We start from the raw sequence: 26,225 nt of genomic DNA on the forward strand, positions 1-26,225 counted from the left end.
TGTTCTTGAAGTAAAACATTATGAGTGTCAGGGAAGACATTTTATGCAAAAGAAAGGTTGCATTGGGAAGTGTTTTTTTTTTTTTTCAATGCGTCTCAAGCTGTGAAGAAGAGCGCATATCACGGGAGCAAAAAAAAAAAAGCACGCAGAAATAATTTATCACAGCAACATTTACTGACAAACCTGAGAAATTATTTTCGTGTCCCTCGTGGACGCTACGGTGGCTTAAAATCTTCACAAGCTTTTAATAATGTTCTTGATTAAATGATTGTTTATTCTTCGGCTTCCAACCACTTTATAGAACGCTCTATATATATGAAAGGTAGCGTAATATATTGGTGCTTCGTCCGAACGGACACGTCAGATAGATAGTGCTTATGAAGTGTTTGCGAAGTACATCCCGGACTTTGTACTAGCAGTGGCTAGAAAGTATACACAAAGTAAATAGAATGCGAGCATATGTGCCTATTCAGTGATTCATTTAAGGTGGTGTCCACGAGGATGGATAGCTTGGATATCCAGAGAGCAAAGCGACGTTTGCTCAAAGAAATAAAAACTCTGGTCGAATAATTTACTTTGTCCTAATCTTTTTTATGGTATATCGCACATGGATTACTTTAGATTTAGGTGCACGTCAAAGAACCGCAGTTGGTCAAAATTTTCGAAGCCTTCCACTACGGCGTCTGTCATATTCCTATGGTGATTTGGGGACGTTAAAGCCTAACAATTATTGCATAGATTATTCATGATATAACTTTGTGCACGCTACACATTTATTGCTGAGAGAGCCGGAGGCTTCTCTATGAACAGCCAGATATTGTACATGTGTATGAGCTATAGACAACTGCTTTACTTACATTGGGAGATGTGAAACGTGTGCTAAGAAAAGTTAATATATCTTGCTGTTGTGTACCCTAAAACAACATATGTATATATAGGTGGTATAAGATACACTTTAGTTTAGGGTTTCGAAAATTTCAAGCACATAGGATTATTCAACATGTGTCATTGTTGCGACGCTGTTAGTGCTTAGTTTCTTCTGATTTTTCGGTGGAGTAACATTAGAGAGCAAACTCGAGCGATCTCAGAAAGTGTGGTCTGACCACTGAAGTTATTCAAGATGCTTAAGGTTTGCATTTTTCTTTTTCTTTTTTTTGCAGTTCAATATGACGTCACCTGTTCGAGCACGGAGATGAAAGTGGTCGTCTTCCTCAACGACTCAGCGTCAGCCACATACCTCGAGAAACTCAAGGCCTACTCGCGTAAGTCATATTCGCTGCGCGTGATCGGTAGGCTATTTAAGAAATCGTGTTTCTAATTGGCCGGCAACAAAGAGCGACAGGCAGATAATTGTTAAAGCACGACAGACAATGCACTGAGTCCGTAGTTTTTTCGTACATCAGCGCCTTGCCTGTCATTTTATCACCATCTCGTTTTTCGCTTGTGTAATAATGGTGTGCCCACCAGCCCACTTAGGCGCCCTCCTTATGTGACCTTATAAAAGTAATACTTTGCTGGCAATCGCCTTTCAGACTGATGAGAGATAGAAAAGGAGTGGTTGACTGGTGATTTGAGGTAAGAAAAGGCAATTATTTCTTTAATTTGTAAGGTAGAATAGCATAGCGCAAAACAATTGGCAGCATATCCACGGAGTGAATGATGGAGAGTGGGGCGAAGAATTCGTCCGTCCATTCGTTCTTGCTTCCGTCCGTCCATGCGTCCGTCTGTGTGACCGTCCATGCGTGCGTCTGTTCGTGCGTCCGTCCCTGCGTTCGTCCATGCATCCGACCTTGCGTCCGTTCATGCGTCCATCCATGCATCTGTCTGTGTGTCCGTTCGTCCATCTATTCAACACTCTAAGTACCACCATCTCGCATCTTTTCATTATATATTCCCCACATAGAAGCACCGTCATCTAGCGGACATTCCAAGGACTAAACGAGAGGTGGCACACGCACACTTTCTTACGGCTTGCGCTTCGGGTCTACTCCCCACCTTTAGCCACCTCGAGTTCATTCATGGTATATACTAGTTCATTGTATTCATGGCACTGCGGCTCAACGCTCGCTAAACCTTTCTAGAACTAACGAGGTTACACCCAGCGAGTATAATGTAGCAACCCATTCTTGTCAGATAGTGCTCAATTTACATGCCAATGGCTGCTAATGGGGATTGCAGCGTGCGAATTAACTAAAAGCCAAATGCTACTGTCTCTCATTCCCCATTAGCAGCTATTGGCATGTACATTGAGCCCTATTTTTTATTGTTCAACAACGCACAGAAGAAATTTCTCACCGGCACCATCTTGGAGGTCAAAATGTTATACTTGTTACATACTACAACGGCTGCGAGGGACGAACAAGTGCCGTTGTAAGGAGTTTCGCCCCTAAAAAAACTGGGCGGGGGGGGGGGGTAGAAAATAATAATTAATATACTTACAGTGAGAGGTATGGGAAGAGATGAGTCTGAAGGGCCTGCCCTCCACAAATAGTGGGAGGGGATTCTATAGTCCGTATCCCGTAGCTGCCGGGCTGGCCCGGGCTCTAGCCACCAATGCATGTACTAGAGAAGCCGAGCGGGACATCTTCCTAGTCCTCTGGAATGTAGGGAAGAATGGGGTGGGTAGGTTGGATTTAAGGGGAATGCCCACACCTTGTGATAGGTGTCCCAAGACTCGTCCGCACAGTGCGGGCACGCACCCGAAAAGGCCGAATTGAAGTACTCCAGTACTGCCGGACACAGTACAGTATTGGTAAAGAGACGCAGAAGCCGGCGCTCCTCCGCCCTGCCGATGTCTTTACAGGACAGGGGGGGGGGGGGTGGTGGTGGTAGAGACTATGAGAGGATTGATAAAGAGAGATGTAATATCTCTAAAGGTGACAGCTGGATTGAAATCGGTTTCCGGAGCTGGACTGCGTATGAGTCTATGCCCGGTGAGTGAGCGCGCGGGTGGCAGCCTTGGTGCGTAACACAAATTTTACGAACAAACAGCCGAGCAGCACTATAACCCCGCATTCACCATGGTGGCATTACTCACTTCGTATTAAGAGGGCTCGGACTCAACAAAGTCTGAAAATAAGACTTCTCTGCCTCTCCCTCCTTACCCCTGTAAAGCTCTCACTGCCTCAAATAGGGTATTACTGCAAAAAAGCCAGCTTTACAAAAAATTCTGTACTTGGGCTGAGAGGTTTAGGTAAGCTGTGGTGATGCGTTGCTTGCATGTAAGAAATGATTTCGAAGTTTTCTGTTCGGTGTGAAGAACGCACTGCATACGAGACATCTATAGTTTACCCTTTGCTCGGACAGGTTCAGAGAAACACTTACGTCGTCATAAACTCGGCGGGACAATGCCTTTTTGTGCTCTGCATTAGGAAAGCGTTAGCATAGACGGAACAAAAAAAGCTTTGGGGAAAGAGATAATGAAGTGAACAAATGAGCGTCCTAGCAAGATAATATTAGTCGGTAAACAAAGGAGTTCTGGGTACATACAATATGTATCTCTTACATCTTGTACTTCTACATATTGTTAATTCTGGCGGTAATATAGCTAGGCTATGCGTCGTTCTGAAATGACTTTTTCGTTTACATTTGCAAAACAAACGCGAAAGACTTTTCTGCCTTCCTTGATGTAAGTCACACTGTTTCGAACGTATTCATTAGCATGGGTACGCAAATTAACGAACGTAAATACCGCATACGGATAACGCTTATTAGCGTATTGTGTGTTTTTCTGGCAGCATGGCCACGCTTACCTATAAAAAAAAAAAACATTAGTTCAATATGATCAGAAAAGGGTAAACCTGCAAATTGTGCAAGGCTAGGTCTGCCGCCTACCTACAACATTCTAAACCTATTTCTAATGTGTCTCAGAAATAGAAGGGATCCACTGATGCCGAAAGAATACATCTGAATGCAACTGCAACTTCATTTTCATTACATTGACAAACAAGTAATATGCGTGAATTTTTATAGGTCTAATACGTTACATTACATTTCACTCAGTTCTTTCGCACGGTGTCGTCGGATATCGAACTATGTGACGCCTTCCTGTTCAGATTGTAAAATTTCAGCTTCCGTGTGAGTCCGATCACCTAATTTAGCAAGTGAGGTTTTAATAGCCGTGATGTCGAAGTACACAAGAGTATACCTCTATTATCTGGAGTTAAGATATCATACACACATTCGTGCATTGTTGTTACCGCACTAAAACAGTCATGCTTGTAACTGGAAGAATAACCGAGAACGGAACCGAATGCGACTTAGCCTTAAGTCTAAGAACAGCATAATCACTTAACCGTATTGCGATATGGGTTCCTATATAGAAGCAGTATCATTGCAGTTACGTTGGGACGCGAACGATTGAGTTTTAGAGGCTGAATATAACTTCCATGTACTTGTCTTCCACCCATTAAAGTATAAAAAAAAGAGGAAAGCTTGTCGCATGTACGGTTAGCATGAAAGCCTCTGCTAAGCGCGCCTTCGCCAGGCGCTATCACACAATTACTTTTTACCTTTGAGTAGGTGGCTTATTGTGAATAAAGCAGCTGAACTATGTTGTTTGTAGTAGCAATGTCATTACGTTTCACAATATATATATATATATACTAAATGGGAGAAAAAGGAACTAAGCAGCACCTAGTAACTGCTACTGGGAGGCGCAATATGTGCGCCGGCCTTACAGGAAGGATGGAACAGAAAGTTTAGCGGTACGAAGAAGTGAACAAAAAGAATAGAAAACATAACAGTGTACAATGATTTCAAAGAGGCAGAATAGCAATGAGAAATTAGTGTAGCATGGAAAGACTGCTGCGGGTATAGCGCTATATTGTACAAATTGCTAAAAAAATTGTTTTGCAAGGCTAGAAATGACTGCTTGGGTGGTCAGCTCTGGATGCATTAGTGAAGAAGTGGATTAATTCAAAACGTCAATCACACAAGAATTCAAGTCAAGCGCTTATGTTTGATCCAATTTATTGTGTGAATTCCAGTTCGTTGCATTGATTTGCCTCTTAATACATAATGCATGCAGCGGGTGATACACTCGTACCTTTGCTAACCTGCCACTGATTCGTCTTTTTGGATCAGATCGGTGTCTTTGAACAACCTACTTCCTTTTATACGTACAATTGGACGGTGTGTCGGGCTGTCTAGTTGTAAAGCTGCATCGTTTCACGTAGGAGGAAACGGGCTTGAAAAAATCGGGCGTGCCTGGTACTGCAGGATGATACAGCTCACAGTCTTTATCCATGTTTATTGAATCACTGATCTTGAGGCACTAGCATGAAAAAAATAAGGCCGATGGCAAACCGCGTCAATGTTCGAAAGATTGAACATTGCTGCCTTTGATCTAGAATGGATGCGGCAGTGTTCATGGTGCCTCCTCACTGTGTATACTTTTGAAACTGTAGCAGGCCATCTCTGTTCTCAGATTGACTTAATTGGAAAGGGTTCACTGTTACGGTCTTTCAGGTAACGTGTTTAAGCTGGCTTGAGAGGAAAAAAGATAATGTAGATAAATGAGACAGTGCTGTGTCTTACAATAATTAAAAGCCTCAGTCATTGAAACACAAAATAAAACCAACCGCTTTATTCTCTTTTTGAATGAGAAACGAAGATTAAGTTCATTAGGTGCTTAATTAGAGTCCTACCATTGATTTTTTAGCAGTATCTAACTTGGAGATATGCTTCTGTTTTTAATCGTGTCGACTCAAATTATTCGTTGTATGCAATCAAGTATAAAAAGTTTCATCCTGAACGCGAACTCTTTCCGTGTCACTGCTTTTTCTTTAAGGATTGATTAAATGCTTCTACCTGGTATTTTAAAGGTAGCGCGTTAAACTAAACGGTGTTCCTTGAATGGCAAAGTAAAGCCCATTATGCAGCGAGATTGTTTTTTTTGTTTGCAAAACGCTTTGGCGAAGACAAGTTTGCTTACGCTGCAAGTGTGTAATGCAAATATTAGGAGTGCATTTAGCTGACCGGAGAATGTCACGAGTATGGAAATGCCATCCAATAAAGAAAGATAGCAACGACATCAATGTGAGATCCAGTCTCGAGCAACCCAGTTGGCCTAAACATCTGTGTTTTATAATCTATGGCGTCGCCAATCCTCCTTGCGGATATAAGCTACTTTTCCCTATAGTTAACAGTACAGAGCAAAGCAAAACAAAACCTGTGTGCTCGGAGAAGCGCTAGCCTTTCCTATGCTAACCAGGTAATGCTGAATAAATACTCCTTGTAACATAGTTTAAATAAGCATGCCATTGTTCACTATACCTTCATATCCACTTATAGTGAGGAAATTTTTTTCCGAATTAAGGGATACATGTTTATAACAGAGAGCTTATGCTTACGAGTTTTTAATGACTTTTTTAGCAAGGGGAAGAAAGCGAGGCAGGAGGAAGTTGCTATCGTGTTAGTACACATAATCTGATATTGGTGTTGTGTGTTTTTGGACGTGGTGAAACGTTCTTGAACACGGAGTGTCGCATGTGCCTAGCTGAACTCCGTGCTCAGAAGCTTTTTATCTCTTCAAGCTTCGATCTTTCCCGGCACTTCTGCCTTATTTGAGAGATAACATGAAGTGGTTTGCAAAGAATAAAGCAATGTGAGTGTCAATGAACGCAATATATGTAGCTAAGTGTTAACTAAAAAAAAACTCAAAAGATCAACCTGGCCCAACACACTGCACATCGACAACAAACATAGACTTATGGACTTCTAGAGCGATATATATATATATATATATACATATACATATATATATATATATATATATATATATATATATATATATATATATATATATGTATATATATATATATATATATATAAGAAAAGAAGTGTATATGAGGGCTCGTTTTCTGTGTTTCACACAATCTTAATCAGATCTAACAGACAATAAAGCCAAGGAAAGTATAGGGGAAAAATTAGACCGAATCGTAATGTAACGAGGAAGAACGAAAAGTGGGTGAAAAGATAACTCGACCCTCGAATAACGCGTTCGATGCTCTCTCTCTCTCTCTCCTTATATATATATATATATATATATATATATATATATATATATATATATATATATATATATATATATATATATATATATATATATATAATATGTGTGATCTAACAGACAGTAATGCCAAGGAATGTGCAGGGGAAGTATTAGAACCAATGAAATGTAAATAAGGAGAAAGAAAAGTGGATGAAAAAATAACCAGCCGTGAGCTCACGGCTGCTTATTTTTTCATCCACTTTTTTTTCTTCTTATTTACATTCCATTGGTTCTAATAACTTCCCCTGTACATTCCTTGGCATTACTGTCTGTTAGATCTCATTAATATTGTGTTAAAACACGGAACAACGAGCCCTTAGGTACACACTTCTTTCCCATATATATATATATATATATATATATATATATATATATATATATATATATATATATATATATATATATATATATATGTGACTCAATTCTCACTACCGTTTAAGATAACCAGTACAACCAGCCCTTCTAGTGGCAGGTGGCATAATATGTATAAGAGCAAGAAAAAAATCTTGCAGGTACTTATGGTGCATCTTGTCAGTTATTCAAGTCTTTCAGATAAACGAAAACCGTTTGGAACAACGGTATTCAGAGGCTGTGGCTTTTCTCTTTCTATCCACATATTACCCACACGTGTCACTGAAACTTCTTTTTACTTTATAGACCTAGTACTAACGTCATCAGAGACTGTCACGTCACCCATATTGCACATGCCTGGCCTGAGCGACCATAATATTTTGCATTTCACATTCGATTTCTCGTATGCACCATCAGTAAAACAGTCCAGTACATCAGAGACTACAACAAGGGTAACTATCTAGCCATTAATAATGAACTGTGCTCCTTTTTAGACATTTTCTTACCAGGTTATCTTGGGTGCTCAGTAGAAACTAATTGGTGTTTGTTCCGTAATAAAGTGTCTGAACTAATTCATCTCCGTATCCCTCTTCGCCGGGTGTACTCGAATGACCAAGCTCCATGGTATAACAGATACTTAAACCGACTTTCTAACAAGAAAAAAAGACTTTTTAGAATCGCTAAGTATTCACTTAAACCGGCCAACTGTACAAAGTACAAGACAGCCTCTTTAGCATATTCGCGAGTGCTAAAGGATACTAAATCCTCGTTCTTCAATGTAACCCTGCCGAATATCCTGAAGACTAACCCTAAACGTTTTTGCAGTATAATGAAACCACTTAGCACAAGTAAAATATCATTGGTTACACCCACCGGCGATCCTGTTCCTGACCATCTTTTTTCTACTGTGCTAAACGATACATTCATTAGGTCGTTTTCTTCATCTAATTATACCCAACGTCCTGAGCTTCAGTCATGCAATCATTTTGCGATGGATACCATCACGTTTGACTCGCATGGCATCGTCACGATTATTGACAACCTGAAACTAACGTCTTCTCAGGGTATTGATAGAATTATTAGTAAATTTTTAAAGAATACCAAAGAATACAGTTCCATCACCCTTAAATGCATATTATCACAATCGTATCATGATGGTGTACTACCTGAAGACTGGAGAACTGCTGCGATTATTCCAGTACATAAAGGCGGGGATAAACATAGTCCATCTAACTATCGTCCTATATCTCTCATATCTGTACCATGCAAAATAATGAGACATATAATATTTTCTCATTTTGTTAATTTTCTAGAGGATAATAGCTTCTTCTCTTCAACTCAGCATGGCTTTCGAAAGATTTTTTCTTGTGATACTCAACTAATTTCTTTTACTAATTATTTGCATTTATCTTTGGACTGTGCTTCTTTAACTGACTGTATATTTCTTGACTTTGCTAAAGCGTTTGATAAAGTTAACCATTCCCTGCTCCTATATAAACTAAGAGTTCTAAAAATTGACCCTGCAATTTTTAACTGGATTCGTGCATTTCTTTCTTCTCGTGTTCAGTTTGTCAGCACTAACGATGTTAATTCTTCCACTGCACCGGTTGATTCTGGGGTTCCTAAAGGATCAGTACTTGGCCCCCTGCTATTCCTAATCTATATAAATGACTACCCTTCTGCTATTACTTCCAAAATTTGTTTGTTCGCTGACGACTGTGTGATTTACCGTTAAATATCTAATGACAATGATATTCATTCTCTGCAGGCTGATCTCAATAACATACTTCATTGGTGTCATATTTGGAAAATAGAACTAAACATTCAAAAATGCAAATCTATGAGGATTTCTCGGTCGAGTACAACTTGTCCAACTTACTTTCTTCACAGTCACCCCCTTGAAACTGTAACATCTTACCGGTACCTCGGCGTCCACATAACTAACACTTTGTCCTGGAAATTACATACAGAACATATAGCGTACAATGCTAATAAAACACTGGGTTACCTTCGAAGAAACTTCTTTCTTGCTCCATCGTCACTAAAGTTATTACTATATACCACATATGTCCGTCATCAAATGGAATACGCTTCATCTGTTTGGGACTTCGGTCAGGTAACATTATCACACATGTTGGAATCCGTTCAAAATCGTGCAGCTCGTTTCATTTTGGCTAACTACCATCGTTCAGCTAGTGTCACTCAAATGAAGGCATCTCTCAACCTCATCCCACTAGTTACCCGCCGAAAGCGCACTCGCATTTGCCTGTTTCATAAAATATTCTATCATAATCCGAAACTCCGTTCCCGTTTAATCCAAGCTGCTCCCTTCATTTCTTTTCGCCGTAATCACCAACAAAAAGTCACAGTCCCCCATTGCAACACAGTAACATATGCCCAATCATACCTTCCAAGAACTTGTAATGAATGGAATTCCCTTCCTGCATCGATAACAAGAATCAATGAACCCATTCAATTTAAGAATGTCCTTAAAACAATGATTACCTAATTATCCCCTGTATGTTTGTGTAACAGTTTATTTGTAATGCTTTGTGCCTTCACAATGTAATAAAAATAAAATTAGTGTTATCATTTGCTTTATTATGATGTGAGTTAGGAGTAATAATATTTTTACTCCAATTAATGACAACATTTTTTAGCCATTTGCTTTGTATTCCTTGTTTTTTTCATTGTTGTGCATGCCCTTCCCCTCTGAAATGTACTGTGTACCCTGAGGGTAAAATAAATAAATAAATAAATAAATAAATAAATAAATAAATAAATAAATATTCCTTACTCCTGAGAGCAAATGAATGAATGAATGAATGAATGTGTTTACATATGTTTGCATTATACCGCGGAGCAGCCATGATGACTTCTCTACATCCACCCTCTTTAAGTTCCTCTCATCTTTTGCGTTAGAACATGTATTCATAGCATGCTTTACAATAATGTCATTGCGTCTGCTTTGTTCCAATAACTTAGCTTGCAGTGACCTAAATTTACCGTTCATTCAGTTCAGCATTCTCCAATCACGACCTCCACATTGACTCTTAATCTGTAGTTACATAGATCCATTTCAAGTTGCGACATGACACTGTTGCCGTCTCCGGTGACTAGGTGCTGGCGACTGTTTTGAGACATGAATTCGAGGCTTGGCTCGTTTCATTTAGCTGAGAAATACTTTCGAACACAGTTGCGTTTAGTTACTAAGGCTACAGAGACATGTCCAGCGTAATGCGCTTCCCTTCCCCTTCATCGAACACGCACTTCAGCTCGCGGCGCTCACAGGATGCACGTCGAGAGGATTTCCTTGAGACTTTTTCAGAGGCCTCTCGCGCCGACTATGGAGCCGTGATCAATATTTGACAGGATTCCCATCACTTGCTTCGAGGACGACGACTACGTATCAGCTTTCGCCAGGCGACCCGCCGCGGCAGCTTCCCGACTCCGTGACCGAGCGTGCTCGAGTGTTTCGAGCGTCGTGCGCCTCGTCCGCCGTGAGGGATTGGGGGGTTCCGGTCGGCGCACAAGAAGAAACGGTGAACGAAGTATAACACTCTAGTCGACCGACCGCAAGCAAACAATTTTCGTGCGATGAGTGGTCCCCGAGGACAGCTCGTTTTTCACGCTCCTCTCGGAGGACATTACGTACGAACGCAGACTATACGAGGCATGGCATTAGACGGGTGATTGATGCCGAACCTCCCCCTCCTCGTGAATTGAACCAGCATTCGCCTGTGCTCTCTCTCGCGTTGCTTCAATAATTTCGTGATGAGCAAACCTGACATTGAAAGAGGAGGTGCCACGTGCCGCTGCTATGGAAGCGAGAACCTGACCTTACTTCACGTTTCTGTAGCTTGAGCCTATTCCGGTGCATAACTCGGCTAGGGATTAAGATAAAGTTAATGGAACAGGACTATCGAGATGCTGGATTTAAAACACGCGCATCCTTTGGATATACTCGCGCAGGAGCTTAGAAACTGCTGCCCCCATCTGGATTTGTTTGATTGTGTTTTTAATGCTATGGAAGGCGCTTCGTATGTGAATTTGGAAGTAGGATTAGGTGCAATGAAACTGTCCCTCAGATCTGCTTAGCGTGGTTGTTTGAAGGGTTGATTGATTGGCGTGGATTAACACTTCGAAGTAACATGGGCGTCACTGGTTGGGCAGAGCCGAAAATGAATGCTTAACCTTGCCCGATGTATTAATGCGCGCGCAGAAATTGGCACGTGGACGTTGATACATTTAGCGAACGTAATAATACCACCGCCACTGCAGGGAATATAGACTAGTGGTATTGGTGCTGATATATTCAGTTGACATTCAAATGGTACAATAAGAAGCGAGAAATCTTGTGCACACATTTTAGTATGTATGTAGGTGTCTGATAGTGGATCCATACTGAGTTTCAATAATTCGGAAATCTCACTTAATAATTAGAAAGCGAGATAGATGAGCTAAATAAGTGCACAGCGCTCATTTTAAATGACACTACTTATTGTAAAACTCCATCGGTGGCGCCGCCGTGGTGATCCAGTGACCAAGACACTCGGCTCTGCCGCGCAGGTCGCAGGATCAAATCCCGGCTGCGGCTGCTGCATTTTTGATGCAGGCGAAAATGCGTTAGGCCCGTGTTGTCAGATTTGGATGCACCTTAAAGAGCCCCAGGTGGTCAAAATTTTCGGTGCCCTCCACTATGGTGTCTCTTATAATCATGTGGTGGTTTTGGGACGTTAAACGCCAGATAATATTATTATAAGCTCAGTCATTTGAAATAGCTTGTCATTGTCTGTGCAGGCAACGAATGCAGTCAATGCGTTGTGACTTTGATGTGGATGAGGTTGCGCAGATAAAAACGCCAGGCCGGCGCGTAAGGCGCAGCACAGTCACAGCGAAAGCTAGAAGAGCGGCCTGTCAGAGCTTTCTCTGAACACTCATTGGGTAACTACTGCAAGCACACTTGCTTGATACTCATTACGGCATTATTAGTAAAATGTTTTGGTACAATGCCGGCATTCGCTAAGCTATTTTTCGTCACTTGAGAAGTGTGGTATCCGATGAACACCTGCAAAGAAATTCCTGCGAATCGTTCATGCTGTTGCCGACGACGATGAGGAATTATGCCTGAAGTGGGTATGCGCCACAGTTAATATCTGAACAAGAACAAGCTTTTGTAATCGGCTGGAGCATTGGACTACCCACTGGTTACGCTATTCGCACTGTGCAATGACAGGTTGTTCTTTCGCCGTTTTATAACACTTTATAAGTCTCATTAACGCGATTGCTTTCCCGACATCAAGCCTACCTGAGGCGAGTTTGCCAACAAGCCCCAAGCACTGGTGTGGCTCAGTCCGCTGGGTGCCAGCCCAAGGTCAGCACTTGGGAGGGAGACCGCCTGAGCACACCGTATTCTGATGGCATGCTCTTTTTCAATAAGGAAAAAAAAACAGCGTGGATCAGAGGTAGAATACTGGACTGGTACCCAGAGGTTCCGGGTTCGAGCCCCACTGTGTCATTGGTGCAACTTTTTTTTCTAAGTTCGCGCGATGTGGTTATGGATGCCGGCGGCGGCGGCGGACAACTACAGTGGCACGTGACCCGAGTTGTGATCTCATAACAGCTTTCGCTGTAAAAACGTGTGAGGTATCTTGAGTTACAAAAGAAAACAGCTAATTCTTTACATGATCCTGATAATGATATATAAAATCACTATGAATTGCAAGTCTTATCAATAAACACTATGGTGTTGAGATTAGCTTTTTTCATCGGGGGTTTTGTGAATATTGCGCATTTGCAGCTCTTAACTTTTGATGTGATTTTATTAAACACACTTGAAAATGATGTTCTCGCACTACGGAGGCGCAAAATATTTTTTTTTTCTTTTTGTGCCCTGGCCAAGGATAGCGTGAGGAGAAGCGGCGATTCGTTCCAAAGACAAAGTTTTTAGTCAGCTCGAGTGGCGACACCTCGTGAGATGCGCTGAATAGGAAAAAAGGGCTGAGTTAGTTTGTCGAACTGTAGCATGCGAGCTCTGCCCCACCTTGCAACACAACAATGAGGAAAAATCGAGGATTGCATTTTTTTGTACGCTATTCAGGCACGCCTTTGCAGACACGCCTTTGCTCGCCGATTGGCGTAACTGTTCTTACACCTACACCGCAGATTGTCAGCCACGAGTGTCGCCAGGAAAGGCAACGTTCGTCCTGCCCTTGGACAACATCTACGCTTGCGGAACAACAAGAATGCACAACAAGCTGACGGTAAGCAACTTCACCTGCCAAATTGGCATGGCTGAATCCTTAAGATAGAAATTTAAAAGTGTGAACAGGCAGTTGTTCCTTAAAAACGCCAACTTTTCTCGCCTCTGTAGATACTTTTTCTTCTTGTAGTTGTTCTTGTACTGCTACTACTACTACTACTACTACTACTAGTACTACTACTACTACTACTACTTCTACTACGGCTTTTACTACTACTACTACCACTGCTACTACTCCTTGTTATTCTTCAGAAACAATAAAAATTCAGAAATAATATGACGATTGAAATGAAGAAGCTCAGCGAGTGAAGCTCAATAATAATGAAAAAAAATGCAGAAGGGGTAGCGGTTATGCGTTAAAAAGTACAAAAAGATAAAATGGTATTTCCAACTAAATTAACAAGGAAAATAGGCAAGTTTCATTGCCAGTCGAGCATTGTTGAAGTATGCCTTCTTATGTTGTGCATAAGTATGCATGAAGTATGCCTTCTTATGTTATGCATAAACGAGTGTGAAATTGGGGAGGTTTTTTATTTTCGCCTCTGACAAAGCAATTGAAGTTTATCGACAGATTTTATTTATATTTGTAAGAAGCGTAGCTCTACCTAATCATTAAATAGCAAAACTCGAGGGGCGAAACCTGCTGATTAAACTAGAATTCGTATATGGCATATTCTTATCGATGCTTACTCAAACTATCGCTCACAGTCTTGGCGCACTCTTTTATCGAGCTGTACCCTCAAGCTAAGCTCCAACTTACAGCGTTGTTGACAATCTCACGACGCAGCACTTTTTGTATTGAGCCTGATAGACGACGAGCTGCGAGGACACACTTCTAATATATGGCGCTGCCTTGTTTGAGTTTGTCAGGCATTATTGCACAGAAGACTGTTTACGGGAGGCAACACAGGCACACGTACATGAATAAATGTTGACCGTGCGTGTTGCAACGGAGGGTCTCTCTTTTGTAAACACCGGTCGAAATCTCATTTGTAAAAACGTTCTTAAAGGGTGACGCGCTTTCGCCCTTATCTTGGATAGTACGCCGCCCACGCGAAAAATCCTTTTCGTGGAGCTCTGCCGGCCCACGTTGAAACTGAGACGTCAGGAAGGTTTGTGTGGGCGAATTTTAAGTAATAAAAAAAAACAACAACAAACAATGCCCTGCCTGCTGCACTGAAGTACCGGCTGCCGAAATAAAGAAAAAAAAATGAATATGACAACTGTGAAATGATAATGTTGAAGAAGAAAAAGAAAGAAAAAAATAAAGTATGGAGCACCACCACCGTTGCCAAATCACCTGCAAGGTGTCGCGTGAAGAACTCAGCGACATATAGTACAAAACGGAGACGACAGAAGTGGTTCTGCTTTGTTGATGTTTTAATTATAGTGGCCCTTCCTGTCTGCTTCGCAAGTGGACTCGACTGGTCTCGCCAGCGCGACACGAGACACTGCTCCTCCTTGTAGGCGCAGATTCCCTGATCAATGGGCCCGGTTTCATTGTCACGCTAGTTACGTACACTCTTTGCGAAAGCCGTGACAGCGCGAAGGGCATCGCAAAGAGCCATGAGGAGCGGTAGCTGAATGTTTTGTACGTGCAGATATATTGTGGGAGTTGAAGCTGTTACGTAAGTAATTAGGTTAATTTCGGAGGAAGTGCTTGCGCAATGGGTTGCCCGATCTCTGTGCAGAAGTTAACTGGTAAACGAAGCCGTAGAAGTAACAATATATTCCCATGGAGAGTTACAGATGTTACTACGTCCTGTGTGTTTTCGGTTTTACAGCAAAAGCTGCTGTGAGATCACAACAAGGGTGGCGTCCACAGGGAAACCAACAGTGAGACATTTAAATCCACAATGGGATTTATATTTGCGAACTACTCGCACTTGGAGCACGGGAAAACGCAGCAACCTGAAACCATATGGACGCGCAGTGCGGTTTTCGGTTGGGGTGTTATTTTACTCAAGTGGGAATTGCGCACAACGCAGGTAGGCTAAATTACTCACCATGAGTGTTTTCCGGTAATGTTGCTCATGTGTAGGCAGTATGTTTTCGTTTTCTATCCGCTCAACAGCGCATTTTATTTTCAAAAAGCGGGACCCTTGAAGCAATGCATTCACGTAGATCGATATTCTATGCCATATGCACAAATATACGCATTACAGTAGTACACGGATTGCTGTTTGAAGAACAGCTAACTCAAAACAAAATTCAGTGCCTCAGCACTCCGTTCAGATGGTTAGCCAGTGAAGCTCAAACCTGCGTCCCAGGTGTCCATCAGTAGGTTAATGGCAATAGTTTGGTAGTCTTTCACTCCCTTATTTAAAACGGAGAGGATGACGTTTCAAACGGTGCAGCCAACGGCGTGCCCCTATTTCTCTTTCGTTATTTTTGATATTACTCCATATGCAATGCACCTCCTCTTCGTTATCTTTAGTGGACGCGTGTTGAGTAGGGAGGCTTGCACATTTCTGTGGCAGATATCAGGTAGGAGAGAGACATAAAGAGATACAAATCCATTTCGTGAAATTGCACTTTTCACGGAGGTGTAAAAGCGTTTCCGCGCACATCGGACTGAATAATTTTAGTTCCACCTTTTCATATAAAACTTTGCGGTGATAATGCCACCAAATCATGCTGACTGCACTTGTTTATGCAGGGCCAATGGATCTACTACCACCGAATAATGGTGGAGACGCCCGGTGAGGAGACGCAAGTCATTCTCGCCGAGTGCGTTCTTCCAGGGGGTTTCAACCAAAGCATCACGTCTCGCGGACGCTCTCGTCGAGAATCGCTTCCATTCGACCTCATCGAGCCCGAGTAAGTGGTGATCGAGTCGACTTAGTCAGCATAGACTCTAGAGCATTCTTTGCTCCTATTCAGTGGCCCTAAGATACGTTAACACCGGCTGGTCACACAGGTCGCGCGACCGACCGCGACCAGCGTCAAAATGGTTACATATTGCATAGCGCGAAAAAAAAAGAGGACTTAAAGAAGTTGCTCGTGGAATGCGCTGGCTTGAAACACACATTTATTCGTGTCACTTAGAATTCTTGTCCCCGCCTTTTTAGCGCTATTCAACAAGCCAACATGCAGCTTTGCACCAATCTGTCCACTTCTCCACTTTCGGTTACTCAAACTGACCAATGTTGCCATCGGCAAGGATGGCAGGCTTGTCACCGAGAACAACAAAAAAAAAAAAAACAACAACTAGAGTTTACGCTAGATGTGTAAAGCTTAAGAATAAGTGAAGCCAGTTGACCATAAGGGCATTCCGTGTACTCAGATTTGGGTGCACGTTAAAGAACCCCAGGGGGTCAAAATTTCCGGAGCCTCCCACTACGGCGTCTCTCATAATCATATGGTGGTTTGGGGACGTTAAACCCCACAAATCTAATCTAATAATCCATAAGGGCATTAACGCGGCCTTCTTCGCCGATGGTCTTTCCTAGGTGTGGGCAAAAGAGAGTTGAAGAACAGCCTGTCACAGATCATGCTAGAAGGCCTGAACTCCAGCGCCAGTACTAACGTGCCTGGCTGGCCGGGACACCCCTCGTAGAAACGGAGGCCTTTCTTCGCTCGTAGTCGGCTCACGCGGCGGGCATAATCGGCGCGGCGGCTACGCATACTGTCCCTGTCGGTGGGCGCGCGTGAGCAGCAGTGGCGCGGAGGGTATCCTGTCGACACCCTACGTTTTCATTCAAGCTATAAGAGATTCGCTCTTGATCAGCACACACCTTGCTAGTGCTCGAAAGACATGTTCAGTAGAATTGCGATTAAAAAAAAAGAGCAACGGGCGTCTCGTTGAATGCCCAAGGGGTGACTTTATGAAACGATAAACGAAAACGCCCTGTCTATGCTGCGATATAATCGCAGCTGACTCATCACACTGGAATGAAGATGCGCTTTTAAAGTGACTAAATAAAGCTGTTAATTCGTAGACAGCGGGAATAGTTGGTTTTGGTAACAACTATGTACGTATCAAGGACAAGGACGAGTTAGGGGCTTTCCACTCGACCGTGTAATCTTCGCCGGTATCATACGCTGTATAGCTATAAAAGAGAGGTGCTTGCCCAGCGAAGCGTACGTTTGGGACGACTATGTATGCTTCCGATCGCTTTGTGACCAGCTGGATCATGCGATCTTTGCGAGTCACTGGTGCGAACATTATTTTTTGTAGTATGCCGCACTCGTTGTGTCTACTACGGTTCGTGGGGCTGCCACAGGGATCGTGTTCTTGCGATGTTTTTTGTTGACTGCTAAACGCGAGAATACAGCGCTTTGAGACGTTGTTTTTGCTTATATGCTATTGTATCAGATTTGAGCTAATTAATGACCCCCTATTGCAGGCACCTGAACATCACCGAGTATATCGAGGCCCGGGCACCTGTACCCTACCTTGACGTGGCGATCCGGCAAAATGGTCGCGTGCTGGACACTACCCTCAACGTACAGCCCGGAACGCCGCTAGAAATGCTTGTATTTTTGGACCCAAAGAGCAGAGGTATGACTACTGCCTAATTACTTGCGCCTGTCTTAAATCGCAAGAAGTCGGCCGAATTTTAAGTCTTTAATTTAGACGTTTATTTTACGAGGCACAAGAATGTGTGGGCTAGTCAGCCCGCTTATCGCTGGAAGCTAATCACTTAGCGTCATAACACCGTTTTTTTTAATATATTTATATTTGGCGTCAAACTGTTACCAATCTGCAGCTTAACCTCAAAGGTGAAACCACTGGCTAGGTGTAGCATTGAGATTCGATTCACGGTCGGTGTTCTAAACATGCGCATGTGGGACCATACCAATCAATGCTTCGACACACGTTGGTCGTTATAATAGCGTAAGTTGTGAACGAAATGTTTTATTTGCGGGGTAAGCTTTCAGGAAATGTTCCGGACTCTAGAACAGCTGCTCTAGAAACATCAACGATTGAATAGTGTATCCGCCATACATTTGCATATAGCGTACGTATGAATATGAGATGCCCCACGGTGACAGAGATGGCAACAATTTGCCTGAAATTCTCGTAAATATGGTCGGTATCGTAATTTTTAATCTATTTGAAACTCATGTGTTGTGACCCTATTCAAAGTACTGTAGGTCACTCATGCGTACTTGCATTGCGAAACCGTGTTGCGATACTGTCACGAGACTTGTAAACGAGGTCGAACAGATGTTTGTTAACAGGGGATGGACCACCAGTGCATGCTGGTACTGCGCGCCGTTCTCCTCTTCACCGTTCTGTTGCTGTTGCCGCTGCTGTTGATTCACTAGATTTAACCCACTGTAACAATATCATACTTACGTCCACTGCTACATAGGACTTGCAGGGCGAAATTTAAATCTGGGACGGTTACTTGCAAATATTGTCTAGATGTATGCGCACTGCATGCGTGATTGAATGTTTTGTGCAGGCACCTATGGCATCTTAACCAGTTACCTGAAAGTAACAGACAGCGCCAACAAGCAGGAAGAAGTGATCGTCATGAATGGGTGAGCACAGCGTGCGAGATGCGAACAAGTGTGGCTGTACAGGTTACGCTTACTGCAACATCTTGTTACGTGATTCAAGACATGCATTCTTAATTGTTTTCTCTAGATATATCAATTTTTAGAATGAATATCAGTTGAGTTTTTTCGAGGTGGTCTGAAAATCTTGCGAAAAGTGCACCAAATCTACACGGTGCAACAAAATATTTTGTAGCTTACTAAAGTTAACTTCAAGTCAAGAAGGCTGGACTAACTTGTTAGGACAAAATAGATAACTGGAATATTTCTCTACTGACTGGTTTGCTCTGAAACAATGATGGTCTTTGCCAGTATCACCTAAACATTGTCCATCAATGTAACTTTGTCCAGCCCATCACTTTAGTTACCCAGATGCAAATACCATGAGCTGCTAAAAAATGGAAAAGCTTGATAATGCTTCTACAACAACGCTTGTACCTTCGACAGAAGAGCACGTTGCCTGAACCAACTTTTTATGGTTGCTGAAAGCTTGCATGTTTTGTGTCATCGCTGTGGGATGAAAAGACAACATATATTTATTGTTGATAAAGATCTGGAGACGCGTAGCTTGAATATGCGATTTAAGGGAACTCAGGTTCCTCAAGAACAGCACCTGCCATGTTTAATGACATCGTGGTTAAGCCACCGAGACCTTGCCTTTTCGTACGCGTTGCACACTCCCACTCGGATTAGTTCGTGGCGCAAGCGTCTGCCGTCATGTGCTTTTCGCCTGTGACTGCTTGTAATAAGATTAGCTCAGAGCTTTGAGGTCAGCGTCTGATATTGCGAAGCGTACACTCGTTAGAATTGTAAGTGACATGTGTATAAAAAAAGAAGTATTGGCACAGTAACCGCCAAAAAGTTAATAATGGACTCTGCTGCCCCTGCAGGTTGGTCTGATACATATTTAAAAGCGTAATTACAAGTGGAAGATTACACATGCATAATCGAATTGCATAGACTGAAGATTTTCACCAGTCCGTACGAGAGTAAGCATGATGATTCAAATTGAAAATTAAGCATTAAGTCACGTGTAATATGGTCTAAACTAATGAAATCATTCTATAATACAGATAAAGTATCAATAATTCTAATAACGTGCACATAGAAAGAAGAAAGAAAGCCAGATAGAAGTCTACAATTTACATAGTATGCATTGAAGAATGCTTATTCGTTTTTTTGCTAATACAGGGAAACTGATTACTTCTGTTAAAGCAAAAAAAGGTGGGCTTTTTTGCGTCATACCATGGGCATTGCTTTTTTTTTTGCTTCTCACAATGGTGTACACTAAAAGAGATCGACAAAAGCCATGTTGCTAAGTAGGCTTATGACAATTTCAACTAACTTTAGTATCCACGTTTTGATGATGAGGATGATGAATAATTAACTTTTATTCAGCCCAAACTACTTAGGTAGTGCAAAGAGGCATGAGTCGGGGTGGTTTCCTAGCTATGGGACCCCCAATATTGACGATTTGGGTGATATCTACAAATGAAACAAGAAATTTTTTCTAGGAAATGATAAATGTGCGGTAATTCTGAGAAAAGTGTGTGCGTGATATCAAGGACATAAATACCGGCAGCAATGCAGGTTTTATAAACAGCAATATTATTTTATAATTGATGAAGCCCACCAAGCCCTGCTTGAGTGCTAAATAGGGCCGGATGGAACGTCACACCAAAGAACCTTCGAAGTAAGGATAATAATAGTGGCTTTACCCTTACTGCGTTTCAGGTGCTCCATCGACCCGTACATTTTCGGCAACTTCGAGACTCTCGACGGTGGTGACACACTTTCAGCCAAGTTCAGGGCCTTCAAGTTCCCTGAGTCGAATTATGTGCTCTTTGTCGGCACCGTCAACGTGTGCATCAAGGAATGTAAAGGCGTAAGCGAAACTCCCCACATGCCTCAATTTTTTATCGCGTAGTCTCTAGGACCCGATTGAAGACTTTGTGAACCTCTAAACGATACCTGTTGGTAGTTATCACAGTGGGCGAGTGTCATTAAAATGCTAAGGCTTAGGCTTTGATGGCCTTGTCGTTATGAGTTCACACTTTTCATTTAAGTAGCACTAATGTCGCGCTACTTACGAAAAAAAAAATGTCGCTGTTGCATCCCAATGGGGAGCAACCAATGCGGGTGCGAGAAATTCAAACGTATATGCAGAAAGTCTAGCAGCTCGAAACGTACCGCGTGCTGCTCGAACACAAAGGATGCATAAAAAAAAAGCCGCAGGGAGAGAACAACAATAAAAGAAAGAGAGAGAGGCTAACGATGGCTGAGTCCAGTAGGCTACCCTGCATAAAGGAGAAGGAGAATAAAAAGTTCAGAAGGGAGAATAAAAGGAGAGTTACAGAAGAAGCATAAAAAAAGTCACAGTTTTGCCTGACGGGCGAAGCACTGAACGTGATAGCAACATATTCGAATGTTTTACGAAGTAAGGCTAGCATTTTTAGGAGCAATGGTAATTGTAGTTAACATGTGCTTGCTAAGTAACCAAGTTTTTTTTTGCGGCGCAGCCACAGTAGCTGACCACAACAAGGCTCGTGCGTAGCGACGGCGTTGACGAGAAGCGCCCCCCGTGGGCAGCGCATGCTGGTACTAAGGGCTGTCTGTGGCAGGGACGATGATTGCACTAAATCAGATGAACAGAAAAGGTGAAGCAATGAATGTGATAGTGACAAATGGCAATGTTATACGAAGTGAGGCAGGCAGTCAACTCATTCAGATCCGATCTCACGAAACTCGACAAAACGCTGGTATAAGAGAACACTGCCGCTCCAGATACACTCTTTGCCCCGTTTTTTTTTTTTTTCGTGTTGAGGGTGCAGCCCGCAGAAGCTCCCGCCTGCTATGGGGGCACAAGGCATGCGTTGACCGTTGCCACGATAGCGCAGCAACCATAAGCGCTCTTCTACCTCCTCCCCCAACCTTGTTCGCTCACGAGATAAGCGCGCGCAGACGACCCCGGCCGGAAAGGCGATGTTCGCTCTGCAGAAAGGGGAGGATAGCGCGTCCTTCTCCGTATATTATACATACATTTAGGTGTACGTGAAAGACGGTGGCGGCGATGACGGCAAAAAAAAAAGAAAAACAGCTGAGACGTTCCATGTAATTGTTATTGCAATAAAGGTCTCTAGAACACACAGGCGTAAACTAGACGAGCGTGAACTATTAATTGTGTCGGTTGGTAGTTCGCGCTCAAGCGAACTACCAGCTCACGAATCCTTCTTGTGTTTAAGCAGCAACCCTACCCCTGTCGACTGTGCATAACCAATTAGCCCCTACTTTGACTCATTCAGCGAACGGCTACTTGTTTCGCAAGCACTATCACTGCAGAGAGATAACTACTTCTTCGCGGTCCATAGCATCAACGCAGACTTTGTGCTGAAAGCACAACACGCGCAAACCTCACCCTAATAGATAAGCGTAGTAGCACGCTTCATTGCGCCTTGCTGGTCAGTGTACCAGGTGGAGGTGAGCATCCTAACTCCGGCGAAAGACAAGCTGGGTGACAAACTTCAAAGCACGCCCTTTGAGCCATTGTGCGAAGAAATAGCGAACGAGCTTCTGCCGCGCTGAAGCATATCAGAGCTCTGCGTGCTTCTAGTGGTATACGGTGTGCTTAAAAGCTGCCGGTGGCATGCCGGAGAACGTACGCAGCAAGACAAAGCCGTTTAGCACGTCGTTCTGTGGAGCGAAAGGGCGTGGTTAGAATTCCTGGTCGCACGACTCGCAATAAGTTCACAAAAAGCGGCAGTGGCTTAGCTCAGCTATGCTAGGATATACGTAGCGTTAGCAAAGGTTCAGCTGATTATTCTTAGCTTTCCAGAGTGTCTAGGATTAGCTTGATTATCATGCTTACTGCTGCTACAATGACACACGTATATTTATTTTGCCGGGCAACTCCTTCAGGATATGATGAGTTAAGCTTCTCCGCTCTACTGCACCGTTGAGCAGCATTTGCACTCTCCTTCTCCATGGCTATACCACAGCGGCAAACGCCAGTCAGAGGCGCTATCAAGCGGCTCCAGCGCAGTGTCAGATGGCGACTGCACAGGGAAGGCGCGCGCGTCGGCGTCCATATGTCTACCAAGGCTATGACGGCACTCCTCTGGAAAGCGCACACTGGCGGCGGCGAGTCGCGCGCGGCCGCGGCCGAGTGCGAGGGAGGTGCTGGCTCCGGTGCGTGACACCACTGATCGTCTGCGCAGCGCATCGAATTGCGCGCACGCCGGCGGCGAGCCTCGCGCGGCGGCGGGGGAGTATCATTGCGCATGCGCGGACCAGTGCCACGCGAAATTGGCTCAGCGAGGCCAGTGTAGCTAACGCTACAATATCTATAAAATAATATTGTTTCCTTAACAGTTAACGGTTACCGAGCCTCGGCCACGCTGAAGCACATTGGATCACTCCTGTTTTCGCAGTTGAGCCGAACTTACTTAGTTTGCGTGGAATGAAACAACAATATTTGCCAGTTCTGTTAATGACATTCGTTCATTGTTTGCTTTAAAGAGTCGCTGAATGTTGCTTACATAACTGATAGCTCGAAGTGCAACGTGGTTCATTCGCTTTACCTTTATCAGGTTCCGTGTGGCAACGATCAATACGGCTTTGGCAGGAGGAGGCGTTCCATTCCTCCGGAGATTCCGAACGATCCGAACAAAGTGTTCGAAGTGGAACTCACCACGTTCCTCAAAGTTCAATACAGAGACGACCTTTTCACGCTCAAAAAAGGTAAGCCCACCGCTCAAAATGTCGAACAAAAGTTGTCGTTTTTTTGTGTTTTTCGTTGTTGATGCCGTTTTCTACAGTTACTTTTTAATTAAAGCTGTGATTTGTTGTATGGACACGTCGATTGACGTGAAACGGGCAAGTATATTCCAAGGAACAGAATAAAGTTGTATTACCACTATGGTATTGAAGATAGCAAACGCAAATTGACGGAGGTGCAGGAGCACAGATGCGCTTTTTAATACCTACTTATTAAATTTCACTAGCTACAGCCCGAAAATTGGTAACATCACCAGCAAGGATATAAAGTTAGGGCTTCTCATTTAAAAACCTTTGCTGATTTATTTCACTAACCTTCGCTACACAGAAGGAACACACGCACATTTGCTGTTTGTGGAATAATAACGTTTCGGCCGAGGCGTCCTATTTTAATAAGGAATCATACTGTTATCACTTCGTTACCGCAGAGGGATGGTGGTATCTGAATTCGTTTTTCGCAAAGGTGCAACTATGTTTAGAACTGTTTTCATTAAACATAATTATCAATACAAGAAGTAGTTCTAAGCAATGATATGTAGGTAGCACAGCAATATTTCTCCGATGAAAAAATTCATGGTGAAGAAATTGAGGCCAGGCTTGAAACTTGTTTTCACTTTTGCATAAAGCGTAACTCGCGTTTGGAAGACATGCATTCTGTGTGTGTGGTTCTCTGCTATGCGCTGATATCTTATGCACGGATGTTGTAAAGCCACACATACCTGAACTTTATCACTCATCAACAAAAGAGTGATTATAATCATTAGCGGGAATTATTTCAGATATACGTTTCCCTTAAACATGTAAAATTAAAGTTCAGATAACATCTGTGTGATTCAATTTTCAGTAATTCGTATGCATATCACAGACCTATTCCTAAGTCACAAAGTGAGCTTCACATGAAACTTTCTGTCGCTTTGCCCACTTAGTTTGAAATTCTTCGCAAAGAGAAACCATCTTGTAAAAATTTTTCATTCATTCTCATTCTTCGTTCGACATTCCTAACTTGTATATGAGGGCACGACAAGTACTGGATCTTATTGTATTAGAGTCATTAATTGTGTACACCACTATTATGGGCTGCCTCTGCTTTTAACCATGCTCAGCACTCTTCCATGCTTTCCTAACTGGTCCTTCCGCAACGTCGCTTTGCTTGTCTTCATAATAACGCACTCCATTGCTTTTGTGAGTTTATATGAACCCCAGCCAAACAAAGTGACCGTAAAGCAATAGGTAACATAAACAGTAAGTATAAATTTATTAAAAAACCATGACTGGGTGCCAATTTTCCGAATGCTATTGAGTTTGTTTTACTTTTTATGTTGCAGTACTTTTGGTAAATTTCCATAACCATTGGGACGCGTAATAGGTTATTGTTTCTATCGAAAATTTTAGTCTAAACGCTTTTTGGTTAACAGTCTGTAATGCTGTCGCTTCTAGCTTGGGGTACGATCTGAATAAATTACAGAAAGAATCATAAGCACTGACGCGAAATGATTGATATAAAAATATAGTGGTTCTCGTCATTTTTGCAACAGGGGGTTGGTGTTACCACTTTCCTCGTGAATATACGTATTATCTGGACTAAGTGGGAGTTCGATGCTCAAGTCCCGCAATTCCGTGCAGTGAGGTACAAATATTGTTCAAAAATTAAGAAAAAAATGATATGGAAAGAAAAGTCACAGCTTTGCCGATAAGGCGAAGCAATGAACGCGATAGCAGCAAATTAGAAGGTCACGCGTAGAATTGCAAGCAGATCAGAGCATGCCCCTCGTTTCCCACGCACAAATTGCAGACGAAACGTACTCACAGGTACAGACGAACGCGAACAAGCGTCTCAGTTCTCACTTCTCTGTGTATGGAATGTGCGCCCTTTTCGCAAACAGAGACTGTGCGACGATTGCAGTGACCTTTGTGCGCCCGGTAACTACAACAGAATTGTTCTGGTGAAAGCCCAAGGCGTAAGATTGTTCCTTCTGCGAGATAAGCAAGCGCACGCGTGAGAGTCCACCCTGCCCCCTCTCCGCAAGGCAAAGTACGCGTGGAAGATGAGAGTGCGCGCCGCTGTGTTGTGACGATGTGGCGACGCGCGCTCAAAGGCACCATCTTGCTGGTAAGGATGAAAACACTACAGTTCCCCCCGACTTGCCCATCACCAGCAGTAAGTGGTAGATATAAATAGCTAGCCGTTTGAATGTTAAAGGAGGTGCTCCTTCGTGACTCAGTGGCGCACTCACAATTCAGAGGTCCGACGTTCGATTCCGTGCGCCGGATGGAGTC

General features: G+C 42.9%; 1 protein-coding gene across 2 annotated transcripts in view; it reads left to right on the top strand.

The window, feature by feature from the left end:
- Positions 1-26,225, top strand: part of LOC142761655 (uncharacterized) — a 244,873-nt gene that overhangs the window by 211,975 nt on the left and 6,673 nt on the right. For both annotated transcript variants that reach the window (XM_075892589.1, XM_075892590.1), the window contains exons 2-8: positions 1,161-1,262; positions 13,571-13,668; positions 16,327-16,487; positions 18,017-18,171; positions 19,082-19,160; positions 20,910-21,060; positions 23,762-23,912. In XM_075892589.1, the coding sequence (XP_075748704.1) occupies positions 1,161-1,262; positions 13,571-13,668; positions 16,327-16,487; positions 18,017-18,171; positions 19,082-19,160; positions 20,910-21,060; positions 23,762-23,912 (897 nt within the window). The remainder of the gene's footprint in view (positions 1-1,160; positions 1,263-13,570; positions 13,669-16,326; positions 16,488-18,016; positions 18,172-19,081; positions 19,161-20,909; positions 21,061-23,761; positions 23,913-26,225) is intronic.

The sequence above is a fragment of the Rhipicephalus microplus genome, chromosome 4 (assembly GCF_043290135.1).
Source record: "Rhipicephalus microplus isolate Deutch F79 chromosome 4, USDA_Rmic, whole genome shotgun sequence".
Lineage (NCBI taxonomy): Eukaryota > Metazoa > Arthropoda > Arachnida > Ixodida > Ixodidae > Rhipicephalus > Rhipicephalus microplus.